The sequence below is a fragment of the Hevea brasiliensis genome, chromosome 6, assembly GCF_030052815.1.
Source record: "Hevea brasiliensis isolate MT/VB/25A 57/8 chromosome 6, ASM3005281v1, whole genome shotgun sequence".
Classification (NCBI taxonomy): Eukaryota; Viridiplantae; Streptophyta; class Magnoliopsida; order Malpighiales; family Euphorbiaceae; genus Hevea; species Hevea brasiliensis.
Window position 1 is genome coordinate 41,285,685 of NC_079498.1, and position 16,835 is coordinate 41,302,519.

At 33.3% G+C, this 16,835-nt stretch overlaps 2 protein-coding genes across 2 annotated transcripts; one reads left to right on the forward strand and one right to left on the reverse strand.

Moving 5' to 3' along the window:
• The first annotated feature begins 10,587 nt into the window (after positions 1-10,587).
• On the forward strand, positions 10,588-12,029 carry LOC110672108 (probable carboxylesterase 15). The gene is made up of 2 exons (XM_021834789.2): positions 10,588-11,409; positions 11,633-12,029. The coding sequence occupies exons 1-2, from the start codon at positions 10,742-10,744 to the stop codon at positions 11,937-11,939; spliced, it is 975 nt and encodes a 324-aa protein (XP_021690481.1). The 5' UTR covers positions 10,588-10,741; the 3' UTR covers positions 11,940-12,029.
• A 2,818-nt stretch (positions 12,030-14,847) lies between these two features.
• On the reverse strand, positions 14,848-15,821 carry LOC110672111 (50S ribosomal protein L12-3, chloroplastic). Its single transcript, XM_021834792.2, has one exon. The coding sequence runs from the start codon at positions 15,803-15,805 to the stop codon at positions 14,981-14,983; it is 825 nt and encodes a 274-aa protein (XP_021690484.2). The 5' UTR covers positions 15,806-15,821; the 3' UTR covers positions 14,848-14,980.
• Between the last annotated feature and the right edge of the window lie 1,014 nt (positions 15,822-16,835).

The following is a 16,835-nucleotide window of genomic DNA, read 5'->3' on the forward strand; positions in this document are numbered from 1 at the left end:
ACGTATCTATGTTGAGGAGATATAGATCTGACCCTTCACATGTCATTCCAGCTGAGACCATTGACATTGAGCCTGATTTATCTTATGAAGAGGAACCACTGAAGATATTGGCATGAAAGACCAAAAGGTTAAGGACCAAGAAGATTCCCCTAGTGAAGGTCCTTTAGAGGAATCACAAGGTTGAGGAGGCAACATGGGAGAGCGAAGAGGTGATGAGGTAATAGCATCTACAACTATTTGAGACAGGTAAATTTTGAAGACGAAATTTTATAAGAGGGGAATAGTTGTAATATTCTCAATTCTACCATAAAATTTTATCTATTTATGTTACAAGAGTTATCATATTGACATTAGAACTTTAACATGAAAGTTATTTATAAAGAGTAATATGTACATTTTTTTTTTTTTGTAAGGAAGAAAGGACTTGAAGATGACATTAAAAAGTTAAGGGGTAAATTAATAGAAATAAGCACTAAATTAAAGTAAATAAAAAAGTTTTGGAGTAGAATGTATAAGGGGGATTTGGACCATTGGACAAAAACTTGTTTTAACCATTGGATAAAAGAAAATTTGGCCTTATCTACCTCACCTCTGCTGCCCCAATTGAAACCTTCTTCTCTCATTTTTCTTTCATCCCTCCATTGCCAAACTCTCCCAAATTAAAGAAGAAGAAGACCAAGAAGATTAACCTAGCTGATTTCTACCTTCAACATCATCAATTCAAGCCTTAGGAAGAAGAAGAAAACCTGCTTTTGAAGAAGTTGAAGGTAAGCATCTCCTTCTAGGATTTTGAGTGGAAGAGTTGAAGAGAAGTAGAATTAAGTGATTCTACTAAAGGTTAGTGCTTAAACTCATCCTTATTTCCATGTTTATATGTGTGATTTCTTGTTATTTGCTAATTAGATGAAATTAGGGTTTGAGGGATTGAAATCTAAAATCTGTGTTGAGTGTGGCTACTGGACAGCCACTTTCAAAAATTCATAACTTGAGCTAGAGAAGTTGAAATAAGGTGATTCTTATTGCAAATGAAACTATGAAGAGTTCCCTAAAACTTTTTAGTTCAGTGTTAGCCTTAATTTTGATGATAGAATAGAGTTTGAAGCCAAAACATTTAATTGCTCAATTCTAGAACTAGTCTGGCAAATTCCTACAATAAAGGACTCGATTTTAAAAATTCATAACTTGAGCTAGAAAACTCTAAATAGGGTGATTCTTATGGCTTTGGAAAGCTTAAAGATAGCTTTAAAACTTTGTAGTTATGGCTAGGAATTAATTTTGTTGTTTTCCTATTAGAATTCATACTTTTCTGTTGCTATGCACACTGAAATAGATTTTTGGACAGCTTGTATACTTTTGCTTATATCTTGAGTTGTAAAATATGTTTTGCCATGATTCCAATTGGAAATCAAAATAGACATATGAAAGTTTATTTCTGAAAAATTTGGCATTAAAATTCTGTCTCTATGAATTTTAGTAGAATTTTGAATGTTACTGTTCACGTAGCCAGTTTTTCTGCAGAAAGTGATTTTTAAGCTACACACTTCTTATGTTGGTTTGTTTGAGTATTTCTCATCAAATTGTAAAATAAACTTTGTTTGAAATGAATTAAGTGAAATTTTGGATATGTATGGCAAATATGAGTATATGAAATAAGTACATCAACTTGATAATCATAAATGAATGTAATATGTATTCTTAGCCCTAGTAAACTTCAGTAAAGGTCGTAGGTTAGTATAAGGTGTGGCATGCCCTATGACTTAGCAGTACTCCAACCACAGAATACATGATATTAGCACATGGTGCCCTACAATTCTTGGCTTTTGAGCTCTACAGTTTTGGCACTCCGTGCCCTACAGTTATAGTTTTTCTTTATCTAGCTAAGCGATCCTGCTAAGAGTTTATAGGGGCTGAAACATTAGTAATATAATGTAAATTTATTAATATTTGTCATATGATATATTTTCTTTATATCTTTACATCTTGTTCATGAATATTTATGGTTGTTAACATTATAGAAATTGTTGTTTCAATCTGCATATTAGTTTCATGCTTGCATATTTTTCTTTTATGGATGAGTTTAGCACCACTAAGCATAAGCTTAGCGTGTTGGATTTTCCTACGCGTAGGTAGCAGAGAGCAGCCACTAGTAGAGGGGCTATAGTAGTTTGCAACATCTGCGAAGCACATCAGACATTTTGTAATTTTCTTTTCCATTGAACCTTGGAAAAGTTGTAAAATGTTGGCATGTACATCAGAAATAGTTGATGTAATCAAGTTAATTATTTTGTATCAAACTTTTATTTTTTATGTAATTTATAATGGTTATTGCAAACTTTATCTTTTCAATGATTTATTTTTATTATGATGGATTTAAAATGATGTTAAACATGGTTTGTTCTATTGTTTAAAAATGTTTTAAATAAAATATTATGCATTTCAACACAGTATGTGGCATTCCTGACTCAGCTTATTATTGACTGGGTAAAGGGTGTTACAGCATCAGCATCAAGGAGGAGTCCTCAGCCGAAGTTTCACAAGTTCAAAGCTGCAAATTCTCATCGGTTCTTTTGTTCTATTTCTTTAGGCTACTTTCATGTTCTTTTATTTTACTTTTATTATGTCTGCTGAACTCACCATGAGTGAGTAGTTTCTTTATTCTGGAATCAGGAGAGTAACGCTTGTAATCATTATTATGGACAAATATTAAGTTTCCTTTATTGGATTTGAGTTTTGTTCTTTGATTTAATATTCTGTGTTCTCAATGCATGCTATATATCGGTACCCACTTAGACATGATATAAGATAATAATTAAAGAACTGAAAGGTGAAGATTGGTATTGGAAAATCAGAGTATTAAACTTAGAAAATCTAACCTAGAGATAGGCTGATGACCTTCGCAGAATTCCATAATTGATCATAAATCTTAAAGAGTTTTTATTATGACTAATCACCAATGAAAGTAGGGTTTAGCTCTAATTGAAACACACCTTAGGTGCCTTGAGAAAGGACCTGGGATATTTTAGGATTAATTTCCATCAAAGCAACGATCCTCAATCCAATGAATAGACAAGATTAAATCCATAATAAGGTTAAAGTGTCAAATCTTAATTCTGGAATTGTTTTAATAGATTGTTTCATTTTAAGTTCATTATTCTCCTAAAACTTTAGTGCTTAAGATAAATTAGATTCACTCTCCCATTTTATTCAGTAGCCTAGACAGTTATAATTGCCGTGTAACTTGGTACTTACTAATTAAATTCCTCGTGGGACGATACTCTACTCACTACTTTATTACTTGTTAGCGATCCGTGCACTTGAGGGGTTGTAAAACCAGCAAACAGTCACCATTTAGAAAAGCTATCTTAACATCCATTTGAGGTACATATAAATTATATATTGATGCAAAAGATAAATGTACTCTAATAGATGTTATTCTAGCCATTGATGTATATGTATCAAAGTAGTCAATTCCCTCTTTTTGTTTAAAACCCTTTGCAACCAATCTAGCTTTAAAAGGTTGAATCGATCCATCTGTGTTATATTTTCTTCTGAAAACCCATTTACATCCTATTGGCTTAGAACCGGTAGCAAATTAACTAGAACCCTTGTATTATTAAATAATAATGAATCCATTTCATCATTGATTGCCTCCTTCCAAAAAGCCACATTCCTTGAAATCATTTCCTCTTGGAACATTTTAGGATCATCTTCTACATTTAACAAAATTGATATTTTGTTAAGTACAACTAACCTATTGCCTTCTATTAGAAAGACAATAGCTTGAAAAGATATAAAATCTTTTCATTTCTGAAAATTCCTGCTAAAAATCTATATTTGTAACAAATCGCATAATAATCTTGCTTGTGAGCAATATGCCCTAATGCGTTATTTACTGGTCATTTTTATGTGCAATTTTCCTTCTATTTTTCTCAATCACAATCACCAACTATGATGTCCCTGTAACACCCTTCACCCGTCTACAGTGTAGCTAAGCAAAGTGTGTTACACGGAGTGCCAGAGCACCTAATCTTAACTGATTTCATTACAATTCTTGATTTATTTATTCAAAAACTTTATTTAAGGTTTAGGCTATTTTTACTTTTATCAAAATCTAACTAATTTAGAAATTTCAAAAATTTTAACGATAATCCGACAAAGTGTCAGCTATAATTTGGACTAACAGTTCTTCTGAACCTGCCAAAGACAATTCACAACATATTCAAATTCATAGCTCAATTTATCTCAATAATATCTCATCAGTTTCTCAAAATTTCTTAAACTCAATCTCATTCAGAATCATTATGATTAGACAATCAATTCAGACATCAGAATTCTTACATTTCATTAACTTATATAATTTTTTAATTAAGTACATAAATTTGTTAAGTACAGGATATACAAATGAAATTACAATATACTTAGAATGAACAAAATACATAACATGTATAATTATGAACCCTATCTATATGCATTGCTGAGGAGGTGACAATCTTGAACTCTTCTGACACTTCTGCAGATCTGGACTCAAAAAATCTCAGTCGACAGTCTACTGGTTTTACCTTCAGTACCTGCACGAGGAAGCAATTCCATCGCGCTAAGCATTTCTGCTTAGTGGTGCAATAGTATAACAAGAAATAATATATACAAATAAAGAAAGAAATAACTCATAATTCGGATATCCAGGAATCAATTATTCTAACTGTATTGTATTTTAAGTCTCTAAGGTTCTGCAAATTGTATCTTTGTTATGTTTCTGTTGCTAATCTCTTTTACTCATTTCATTCAATGCTTAATTTAATTATACTGAAATTTTCGTATACTTAACTTAACTTAACTGCCTGAATTGAATAATGTTTTAATTGACTGCCCATGTAGCCTATACACTGACCAGACTGGATAAACGGATATACTAGTGCTGGGTACCTAGTACCTCGAGCTGTCACACCATCGGTCACAAAGTATCTCACGGTGTACAAACAGTGTGGCTAAAAAGCTATATAATCAATCAGGCATTAAGCCGAGTATAATAACACAATCTGTATAGCCATAGGCTATTAAAATTATAGTATGGCATAATGAGCCATAAAACACAATAGGACATAAAGTCATTTACAGAACAGCTGTCAGAATCCTATTGGCATGCCAACCTATCCAAACTAGTCAACTAGGCAAATTAGGGCATATTACAATGTTACATATTTAATTCTTTATTCATAGGGTTTATACATCTTTATGTCTTTCACTGGTCAATAAAATTATTGACCTTTTTATGCATCATAGATAGGTTGATTCTAGCATCAACATGTCACAATTTACAATTCAATATGTTGTCAATATAATGCAATTTACCATTTTCACAAGTTGGCATTCATTGCCAAATCACTTCAAGCATCATTTTATGTAATTACCAATTTGCAATTTTAGTGTGCTAGATTGGTCTAGCTTAAAGTCCTATTTTCCTTGGTTTTTAGCTTCTGGTCAAAGAAGCAAAATTGTAGCTCTATGTCTTATTGCACTCGGGGCAAAATTTCAGGTCATTATGAGTTGTATAGACCAAGATATGGTCAATTTACTAAAGCTGGACAGATTGCACCTTTGGTGCAAATTTTGGTCAATTTTTCAATTTTTGTGTGCTAGATTTGTCTAGTTTAAAGTCCTATTTCTCTTGGTACTATTCCCTTCAATTCATTTCATTAGTCAACCTATAATGTTGACCCTTGATGCACTCTACGTGAGTCAATTCTAATGTTACCAATATGTCACATTTTATAGCCCTTTAGTGTTGGTATATGTTACCAATTTCATTTCCAAGTGTATTGCATTTTATTGCAATTTACCGGATTTCGGTGTACTATTTTGACCTAGCCGGACGACCTAGTTTCCTCGGTTTTTGGGTTTCGGTCCAAACTACAAACTTGTAGGTCTATGTTTTATTGCAAGCGGGGCAAAATTTCAGGTCATTCTGAGTTTTGTAGACCAAGATATGGTCAATTTACCAATGCTGGACAGAATGCAATAAAATAGTAGGCTTAGGTCATTTTTAGGTCACTTTTGGTTCGGCCAGTTTTAGTACCTGAACTTGTGCAAGCTATTTGGCTTGGTTCTGGCCATTTCTGGGCTTTGGTGTCTTCATAAGAATTGTAAATCTATGTTTAAACTAACCATCGTAAAAATTTCAGGTCAATTGGACCTGTTTTGAGTGAGTTATGGTCAACCCAAGGACTATTGTTCATATAGTCAAAAATCTGGGTTGCAAGGTTGCTATTCCGGATTTGGTCATTTTTAAGGTCAGTTTCTAGGCAGAATTTTGGCAACATTTCTGCATGAAAGTTGGCCTATTTTTCATCTAGTTTCACCTCCCGTTGGCCTCATACCAATTGGGTTTACAGTTTGGCACTTCTGACCTAATTTTGGTACTGCCATCAATACACAACCTGTACAAAACACATACACTTCCAATTTGATATTCCTTCTCCTCCTCATTACTTCAATATTCAATCAATGACACTTCCATATATATATTGTACACAATTCCAGCAACAATTTTGGGTAGAATATTCAAGTGCTCAAAGCACACAATTCACCATTAAGTTCAACATTCACTTCCACCAAAATTCAACATATCTCAATGTCAATATTACACATACACTTCAACATAATCATACTTCAATATCACTTACACATACTGTCCACAATTTAATACTCGCATATTTCATTAATAAACTACATATTCACACACAAATTCATGATTTAATAGGCTGCCAAACATGGCAGTTTGCCAAAGCATCAAGACCCATATTCAAACCCTAATTCAAGCACTAACATGCACATCATTGGATATTAACTTACTACCACTTCCATTTAAGTTAATCAACCTTAATTTCCATCCATTAGAGATAAGAAAAACTCAACTACAATAATCTTTCATGGCTGTCCAAAATTGAATATATCAATAACTCATCAAATCCTTCAAATTTCTTCACCATCCAACTCATCTCAACCTTAATACAAACTTTAATGAAGCAAGGGATGAAAAACTAGCACTAACCATTTTTGAGCTTCACGAAAACTTCATCAAATCCTCTTCTTTTGGCTTCCAACATACTGCCCAAGGTGTGTGTGCAAGCTTTAATGAATGAGATAAGTAGAAATGGTGGCTTGATCATGCACTTATGGAGGTTAAATGTGGGGCATCCATGGTGATTTCCATGGTGAACTTCATTTCTCTTGGCTGGTTATTTCTCAAGGTGGAAGATGATGGTTCTATTGTCCCAAAGAAATATTTAAGTGTCCCAAATTAAGAGTTAGTGGAGCACTAACTTGGATTCTAATGTTAATTATTCAAAGTTTCATAAATTAGATTTTATCCCTCATTTCTTTCACTATTCTTATAATGTATCACAATTTAATTTTTCATGACATTCTCTAAGTGTAATATCATTTATTTTTAATGCACATTGAGGTCAAAAGGCAACTCTAGGTGTTAAATGACCAAAATACCCCACTTCAGGCTATATTCTCGATTTTTCGATAACACCGATTTTTGTCTGTTTCTCGATTTTTCATTTTTCTTTGTACTAATTTTTTTTGTTTTTTTTTTGATATTTCTAGTTTCAATTATATTTCAATAGACCTTTACTTACGTCCCGAAATTAAATTTTGAGGGTTCCCCACGGTCTGAGAATTCGACGGCCTTCGGTCACGGTTACCCATTCTTTGCGATCTTGCTCGTTTAACTTAGCTTCATTTTCTCTCTTTCATTTGTCTTTGATTTTTCTTGCATTTTCTTCTTATTTATTTCATCATTATATTTCTGTTCATTATCACCGAAGTGTAGTTCCAGACATTCTGACTTTTCGGGGCAAACATTAGCTGTCGGAACAATAGAATGTACGAACTACGAAAATGAGAATGTTACAGTCCCAGTTTAAAGACATTTTAGATTTAAACCAAAAAATCTAATTTAAATTTGAATCCTTTTAACTTCAAACACTTCAAGAATTTAATGTTTTAGTAAAGGTTTTTTCTATTGCTGAACCAATAAAATTTTGGTAATTTATTTTACTAATGGATCAGTAACGGATAATGTCAATTTTAATGAATCTCATTAGTAATTTATCCATTACTAATTACCAATAGAATCACCAATGGACTATCCATTAATATTAACAATGGATTCAATAATCTATTACTAAATCAAGCGAAAATAAAAAAATACAAAAAAAAATTATATTTACTAGCGGAATTTATAATAAATTGATAATAGCAACAGATAGTTTGTTGCTAAATCTGTTAGTATATATTGTCATTATGCCAAGGCCACTTGAAATAAAATGGAGTCTAAACACTATTGTTAATATCCCACATTTGGGATAAGGGTAATTGTGTTCCTTATAAGGTTTTGGGCACTTTTCACCCCTTAACAAGCTTTTAGGATTGAGTTAGGTCCACCTATTCTCTTAAAATGGTATCAGAGCCTCTCCAATTAATATTGGGCCTCCCATGTATTTTATGCTTTAAGTGTTTGATCCTAAGTCTGAAAGGATGTGTTATGTCCCACATTAATTTAGAACAGGGGCAATGTACCTTTTATAAGACCTTGGATATTCCTCCCCTTAATCTAGCTTTTAAATTAAATGAGGCCCATCTATTTTCTTAATAACTATGCTAGTTATTTTGTTATAGATCATATGCACAATATAGAAACAAAATTATCTTGAACCAAGCAAGGGTTTATTTGAAAGATAGTCAAATAGAATACCAATGCAAGGTCTAGTTACATCTTAAGAAATTTTATTAGATAATTACACAGCAATTAGAATTATCAACAAGCACCTAATAATGTGCATAAACCTCATAACCTAAAGCTTTCAACAATAGTTTTATAATAATTTACAATGCTATTATATATATGATGTTATATACATTATTCACTACTTTACATATTATTTTGATATCTAAATATCTAATTTTGAAGTTATTTATTATTTTAACATCACTTACAAAATTATGTTAAAAAGTTGTTTTTAAAAGTTAAATTTGTTGTAGTGAATGAAATGATTTCAAATCTATATGTGGATTCCACTAAAAAAAATGTTGCAAGTTGATATTATTTGTCATTGATCATTTTGTTAGTTATAAGTGAAATCTTCTTTGGTTTAATTTTAAATTCCCTACCTTGGGACATTTTGAATTATGAAGCATTTGAAAATTAGAAAATTCTTGTCTAGATCCGATTAATAGTAAATTTAAGACACAATTTATATGGTCAGACTCATAAATAAAATATAAAATTTCGTTTGAAACTTATTTATGCTTTCCATCTGCTGCCATTTCCAAATTATGATCTCATTCTGTCTGTGTAGGATTGACACTATGCAAGAAGTGTGGAGGTTCTTAATATTCCATCGGCCTATGAGATTGAGTTCAACTCAAATTTTTTACCCATAAGATCCCCAGGCCTCCACATTCTGTAAATAATTTCCCTTCTTTTGCATCCAATTTACTGTGAAACTATACAGAATTAACAGACAAATTCATCCAAAAATAAGAGAGCCTGCCAAAAACAACTACAATAATGCTTTTACCTATATTGCTTCTTTATGTGAACTGGAGTGGGTTGTGCAAGTGTGCAATACACTTTTGCTTTACGGAATCATCCAACTAAGTACGTCAAATGTTTATATCCAACCTATCTGATAATGCTACACTCCAAAACTAGAAATTTAAAAGAGATTTTCATAAATATAAAATTCCAGCATTTCATCTATATTGCAATTTTATATTGATGGGATGCATGTCTATCAGATGGAAGCATACATCTTGGTGAGCATTGTTATTAAACCTGAATCAAACAGGTTGATTGGACTTAATGTGATCCGTGTTTGTTATATGAATTGATGACTGAACAAGTGAACTAGTTTTGACTATTGGCAAGGGGAATTGATGAACCTAATATAAGTTGTAATCAATTAAATTAGGGAAATTTATAATTTAGTCCCTAGATTTTGTATTATATTATATTTTAGTATTTAAATGTTAAAAAATTAATTATTTAGTCTCCTGAGTTTCGTATTATATTATATTTTAATTCCTATATTTTTAAAAAATTAATTATTTAGTTCATGAATTTTATACTATATCACACTTTAGTTTTTATAATTTTAATATATAAAAAATTTAGTTCTTTTGTAAATTGATGAAATTATTGTAAATATTAAAATTATAGGAAATAAATTGTTTTATATATTAAAATTAAAATAATTAAATAATTTATTTTATAAAATTTAGAAACTAAAGTGTAATCTAGTGTAAAATTTAAGGATTAAATAATTAATTTTTTAAAATTTAAAAACTAAATGCAATGTAATGTAAAATTTATTGGGACTAAATTATAAATTTTCCATTTAACTAAGGGATAGTGTCCACACGAAACTTTGACATGTCAAGTGCATCTTCTATATGACATGAAAGCAAGAATTCTCATCTCACCTAATCCTTGAAAAAAATTAGTGGAATTAATGCTAATTAAGCTATGCAATTGCAAGTTGCAACCAAAAACTTTTATCGTATAAAAAAAATTACATAGAAAGATACACAAACAAAATTCCATCCCCTCATTAAGGATGACGCAGCCCCTAACAGAAAGCCGCCTCTTTTTAACTCTTTCTTTGTTTTCCTTCCCTTTTCCCTCCTCTTCTTAACCCAAAACTTCTCCATTTCTTCACTTACTCCCACAAGTATGTCACACTCCGCCACCCCTTATGAAGTCGACGAATGCCGAGGTGTCCTCCGCGTTTACAGCGATGGCTCTATCTGGCGTTCCACTGAGCCTAGCTTCAAGGTTCCTGTCCACGATGATGGCTCTGTTCTGTGGAAAGATATTATCTTTGATCCTGTGAATAATCTTCACCTTCGCCTCTACAAGCCAGCTTTTTCTTCTTCTTCGACCAAGCTTCCGATCTTCTACTATATCCACGGTGGTGGGTTTTGTATTGGGTCTCGAACTTGGCCTAATTGTCAAAACTATTGTTTCAAGCTTTGTTTGGATCTTCAAGCTGTGATTGTTTCGCCAGACTACCGTTTGGCTCCGGAAAACAGGCTTCCGGCGGCCATTGAAGATGGGTTCTTGGCTGTGAAATGGCTTCAAGGTCAGGCGGTTTCTGAGGAGGCGGATACATGGCTGACTGAGGTGGCTGATTTTGGGAAGGTGTTCATTTCTGGTGATTCTGCCGGTGGGAATATTGCTCATCATTTGGCTGTCCGGCTGGAGGTTGGTTCACCAGAGTTGGGTCCTGTTCATGTCAGGGGTTATGTGCTTTTGGCACCATTTTTCGGTGGAACTGTGTGGTCTAAGTCGGAAGCTGAGGGACCAAAGGATGCATTCCTTAATTTGGAGCTCATTGACAGGTTTCTTTACTGTATTGTCGTTTGATTTGCTTACAGCTCTTGGCCTTTTCATTTAGGTTTAATTGAAAAAAGTCCACCAAATATTTAATTTATTTGTACTTTTTTCTTTAAACTTTATCAATTCATCTAAAATAATTATAAAAAAAAATAAAAGACTGAACATGATAATTTAGCTTGTAAGGATGGCAAATTTGATAACAAAATTCTCATATTATGTGAGTAGGTTTTGGAGATTATCAATCCCCATTGGAGATACAACTGATCACCACTTAGTGAACCCATTTGGACCTCAGAGCAAGTGTCTTGAATCAATCAAACTTGACCCAATCTTAGTAGTGGTGGGAGGAAGTGATCTGCTGAAAGATCGTGCCAAGGATTATTCAGAGAGATTGAAAACTTGGGGAAAGAAGATCCAGTACGTTGAGTTCGAAGAACAGCAACATGGGTTCTTCACCATTTATCCCAACTCTGAACCAGCATCCAAGTTGATGCTTCTCATCAAAAGTTTCATTTCTGAAAATTTTTGCTAAAAATCTACATTTGTAGCAAATCACATAACCTAGCAATCTTACTTGTGTGCCATATGCCCTAATGTTTATTGTCGTCGTTTTTATGTGCAATTTTCCGTCAATTTTTCTCGATCACAACCACCAACTATGATGTCCCAGTTTAAAGGCTTTTTGGATTTAAACCAAGAAATCTATTTTAAATTTGAATCCTTTTAACTCCAAACGCTACAAGAATTTAACGTTTTAACTAAGGATTTTTTGCTAAACCAATAAAATTCATCAGTAAATAATTTTTCTAATGGATGTGCAACGAACATTGTCAATTTTAATGAACCTCATTGGTAATTTTTAAGCAATGGATTTTTTATCTGTCACTAATTACCAATAAAATTACTGACAGATTATCCTTAACATTAGCAACGAATTAATAATCCATTACTAAATCGAGAGAAAATAAAAGATATAAAAAAAATTATATTTATCCGCGGATTTTGTAATAAATTAATAATAGCAATGGATAGTTTGTTGCTAAATCTGTTGGTATATTTGTCATCATGCCAAGACCACTTGAAATAAAGATGAAGCCTAAACACTATTGTTAATATTCCATATTCGTTTGGAATAATCTCCCCCTTGAGCTAGCTTTTATAATTGAGTTCGGTCTGACTTATTTTCTTAAGATAGTATCAGAATCTTCGCAATCAATGTTTGGGTCTCTCACGTGTTTCACTCTCCAATTATTTGATCCTAAAACTAAGAGAGAACCTCGGACTCTCCTTCCCTTAGCTAGCTTTTAAGATTAAATTAGATCTAACCTATTTTGTTAACTAGGCTAGTTATTTTGTTATAGCTTGTATGCACAAAATGGAAATAAAAGTCATCTTGTACCAAACAGAGGTTTCTTCAAAAGATAATCAAGTAGAATGCCAATACAAATTGCATTCTAAGAAATTTTATCAGATAATTACCCAGCAATAAATTCAAATCATATACAAAAATAGGAAACTTATTCAAAAATAAATGCCCTAACAATATATTGACAGATTGATATCTAAGGGGAACACCTAATAATAATGCGTAGCTCGGATTCCACTACCGATTGAGCATACCGAATCTCGAGTGAAAAGCACACGAGTCCTAATAGAACAAGCAACTTTGTTTAGCTATCCTACAAAAAGACATGATTTCAGATCCTAATATAATTGAAATTCACAAGATTAACATGAACAAAGAAACCTATTGCAAGTAGTCTTCAAGCTCATTATGAACTCCAAGAATCGTGATTCTTTGGCACTTCTTATATGCTCAAAACTATATTGATGCTTCAGTCCACCCACCTTCCCTAAATCAAATCCAGGCAATGAGATCATGTTTCTTTGAATTGCTTGTTTTGCTAAATTATCCGCAATATTATTAGCACTTTTTCTTACATGTTTGAAGATCGTGTGTTGGAAGGATTTCAACAAATTACAAATTTTATAAACCCCTATGAAAAGTTATGGGGGTTTATATATGCAGGAAAGGGACAGATTACGAAGAATGCTTTCCTCCAGTGGACAGAACAGAGTTGAATCTAGAAGAGAAGTTGATTTCCCAGAAAAGCTTGTTGAAGTTAATGAAGGAAATATTTTGAATCATGTTTTCTTCCTAATTGCCTGAAGGAAATATATTACAGGAAAGCGTTGAGATACCTGCTGATGGAGCAATTGTGGATACTGAAGAATATTCTGAGTCGTGTTTGCCTCCTAATTACATGAAGGAAATATATTGCAGGAAAGTGTTAAGATGTCTGCTGATGAAGCAAGCGAAATGTGGTGGCTCTGATGATGTGCCAAATAGAAAATGGCCTCTTTAGCAGGGATTGTCAAGCAGACAGAGTTTGGAACCTTTTCTGATGTGGAGACAGCCATGAAATCTTATAGTCAAGATGTTAAAAGACCTAAATTTCGTCAGGCTGAAGCTGGAAAAAGCAGAGCAAAAGCTTACTGAAGTTCTTGCTGCACGAGGTTCAGTTGAGAACTCTTTTGCCAAGTTTGATAAGCTCTGGAGGAAAACCAAGCAGCAGAATAGGGGATTCAGATCAAGCAGCAAGTAGGTCCATAGAACTCCTTTATTCAGAAATGCAAGAACAAAAATTCTCATATATGCGAAGTTACTAGCATCCACAAATTTTCAATCAAGCTTTTCTCATCACTTGGTTACTTTGAGCACAGAGTAGAAAAATTGGCCCATCTTCAAGCCTGCAATGGTGAACCTGAAGCTGCCTTGGGGAGGATTGAACGAGAAGAATTTAACTTGACAAACGACCTTTTGATTTTGAGATCCAAACTTGCAAAAGAGAACTGCAGGAGGGAAGGAGAAGTAACATAGAGAAAGCAGATACCTCACGGAAATTGGCAGTCGGTGATAAAGAGGAGACCACGAAACGAGATAAAGAGAGAAGCTTGAACGCTTAAAAAGGGAATTTGATTATTTGAATATGAAATAAGAGAATATAAACGCTGAGATGCAAGCCGTTCAAATGGACACACAGAAAGGCTCAAGAGCACTATAATGAAAAGAAACTCTCTTAAAGAATGAAATGTCTGAATTAACAATTGCAGCATGTGTTAGACCTAGAATTAACAATTGCAGCATGTGTTAGACCTAGATTTGAAGGGCATGGAGATCAAGATATTGAATGAAGAATTAACAGCAGAGTTGAGCTGTTTAGAAAACATAAGCTACCATTCATGCTTCTGATCAGAAACAATGGAAGAAGAGCTGCAAAAAGTGTTGGGTTTTACTTCTACAGGCAAACATATTACTAGAGAAGCAAATCACAATTAATTCTATTCCAATTTTTCATTTTTGCAGCATCTATCCTACAAATGGATTCTCATCTTGCAATGTTGGGAAGGAATTTAGTGGTAATTTAGAAACTCACATGTACACTCCTAAAACACTGAAAATCAACATTCAATTTAGCAATTTTATGAATTCAAATACATTTTCAAATTACCCAAAACAAAAAGACACACAATTACCCACTAAATCCATCCCTTCAAATCCCCATTCTTGTTTCAAACAATGTTAACCTTCGCTCCAGCCTCTTCCAGTTGCTTCTTAGCGTCCTCCGCCTCTTCCTTCGAAACACTCTCTTTAAACTTCTTAGGCAAACCCTCAATCAGTTCCTTAGCTTCTTTCAAAGCCAAGCTCGTCAATGCCCTAACCGCTTTAATCACCGCTATTCTGGAATTAGCCGGCACTTCCTGAATCACAACATCGAACTCCGTTTTCTCCTCCACTGCTGCTGGTCCAGCATCTCCACCAGCTCCGGGGGTAGCAACGACGGCTGCTGCGGGGGCAAAGGCAGCAGCAGACACTCCTAGCTTATCCTGGAGGTAGTCAACGAGGCTGCGGGCTTCCTCAAGAGTCAAGGAGGAGATTTCAGTACCCAATTTTTCAATTTTCTCAGGAGTAGAAACGGCAGAGATGGGACGGAGGTGTGTAGAGCGATGGGTGAGGGCGGAGAAGTTGGTCCGGGGAGGGAATTCGACGAGGAATTGCTTGGTGGCTGAATGTGTAAAGCAAGTGGAAGGAGAAGAGAGAGTGAGTGTTCTTGTAGAGGAGAGAGATGTCGCCATTTTTTCTCTGTAAAGAGAAGTGACTGAAGAGCGAGCTGAAGGAGTAGTTGAAGAATCGATAGGAAGATAAGGAAGGTGCAGGTGTTTATGACATGGAATGAAGAATAATTTGATGGACCATATTGTCCTCACGTTTTTGTGAAAAATTACTCTTGGCATTTGTTTGGTTTTGGGCTCTGGAGATTGGGTTGGTTTTGGGCTCTGGAGATTGGGATCAAGAGGGATAGGATGGGAATGAATTACAGTGACGTGAGTGGGCATTTTGGCCCAAGAGAAACAAAGGGATAATGCTTTTTAAAATTTGATAATGTGGTGTCTAAAACTTTTTTATTGTTATTAGAATAGTGTACGAAGTGTACAATTTCTTTTAATCAAATGCATTTTGCTGTTTTACCCTATTAAAGTGTTGATAAAATTTCACTTGATTACATGTGATGTGATTATAGAAAAGTGAAAATTCCTGTTTCTCTTCAATACCTTCTCCGATTACAATTAACTCAGCAATATTAAAATTATTTTTAAAATTACAAAATCTCCAATTAAAATTTTAATTAAAAACAATTTAGTTACAAATCCTTTATAACCAGAGTTTCAAAATATGCACAACTTTCTGTCACCTCTTTTTACAAACCTACACCAACCTCTTACCTTTGTCCTTTCTTAATTTACTTTTCAGTATCCGTGGCTTTAACGTTGTCTATCAACATCCAAATTAATTATCATTCCCAATTTCATAATTAAGCCAATTACATAATAGTTCAAAGTTCAAGAAATTTTATGGTAAAATTTCATTTGAAATGAGTTTTTATTATTTTCTTTTTCTTATGTCAATCATCAATGTAACTGTTAATGTAAAATCTTAACTCAAATATGTATAGTGGTCATTGATTCTTTAATTTAGCCATAAACTTAGCCTTTAGTTTAGCTATAACCTTTCTTTTTTCTTTTCTCATATATGTATATATATTCTTCTATATTGTTTGTACAACATACAAGAATAATATAATATTCTTTCTTTTCTTTGACTCTTGCAAGTTGGTATCAAAGCCATCCCTTTAAGGATTTTTTTTTTTATAAATATTTTCTATCAAAGCATTCTAAAGTTTCTGGCTCTCCTAATTTTTTTTTTTTTTTACTTAGTTTTGACAAATTCAACCTCTAATGGCCACTTTTGATTATTCTCAATCTTCTCAGCCTCTCAGACATCCTATTATTGTTATTTTTTATGGTTCCGGTTTTGATTTGTGGGCTTAAGAAATATGTAGTTTCTTAAAGGTCATCTTCTTTGGTG

What these genes read in the sequence shown, in the direction of transcription:
- LOC110672108 (XM_021834789.2), top strand. Translation starts at nt 10,742, where the DNA reads ATGTCACACTCCGCCACCCCTTATGAAGTCGACGAATGCCGAGGTGTC. An exon ending in AATTTGGAGCTCATTGACAG is followed by an intron (nt 11,410 to 11,632) that starts GTTTCTTTACTG and finishes TTATGTGAGTAG; the next exon opens with GTTTTGGAGATTATCAATCC.
- LOC110672111 (XM_021834792.2), bottom strand. Translation starts at nt 15,805, where the DNA reads ATGCCCACTCACGTCACTGTAATTCATTCCCATCCTATCCCTCTTGAT.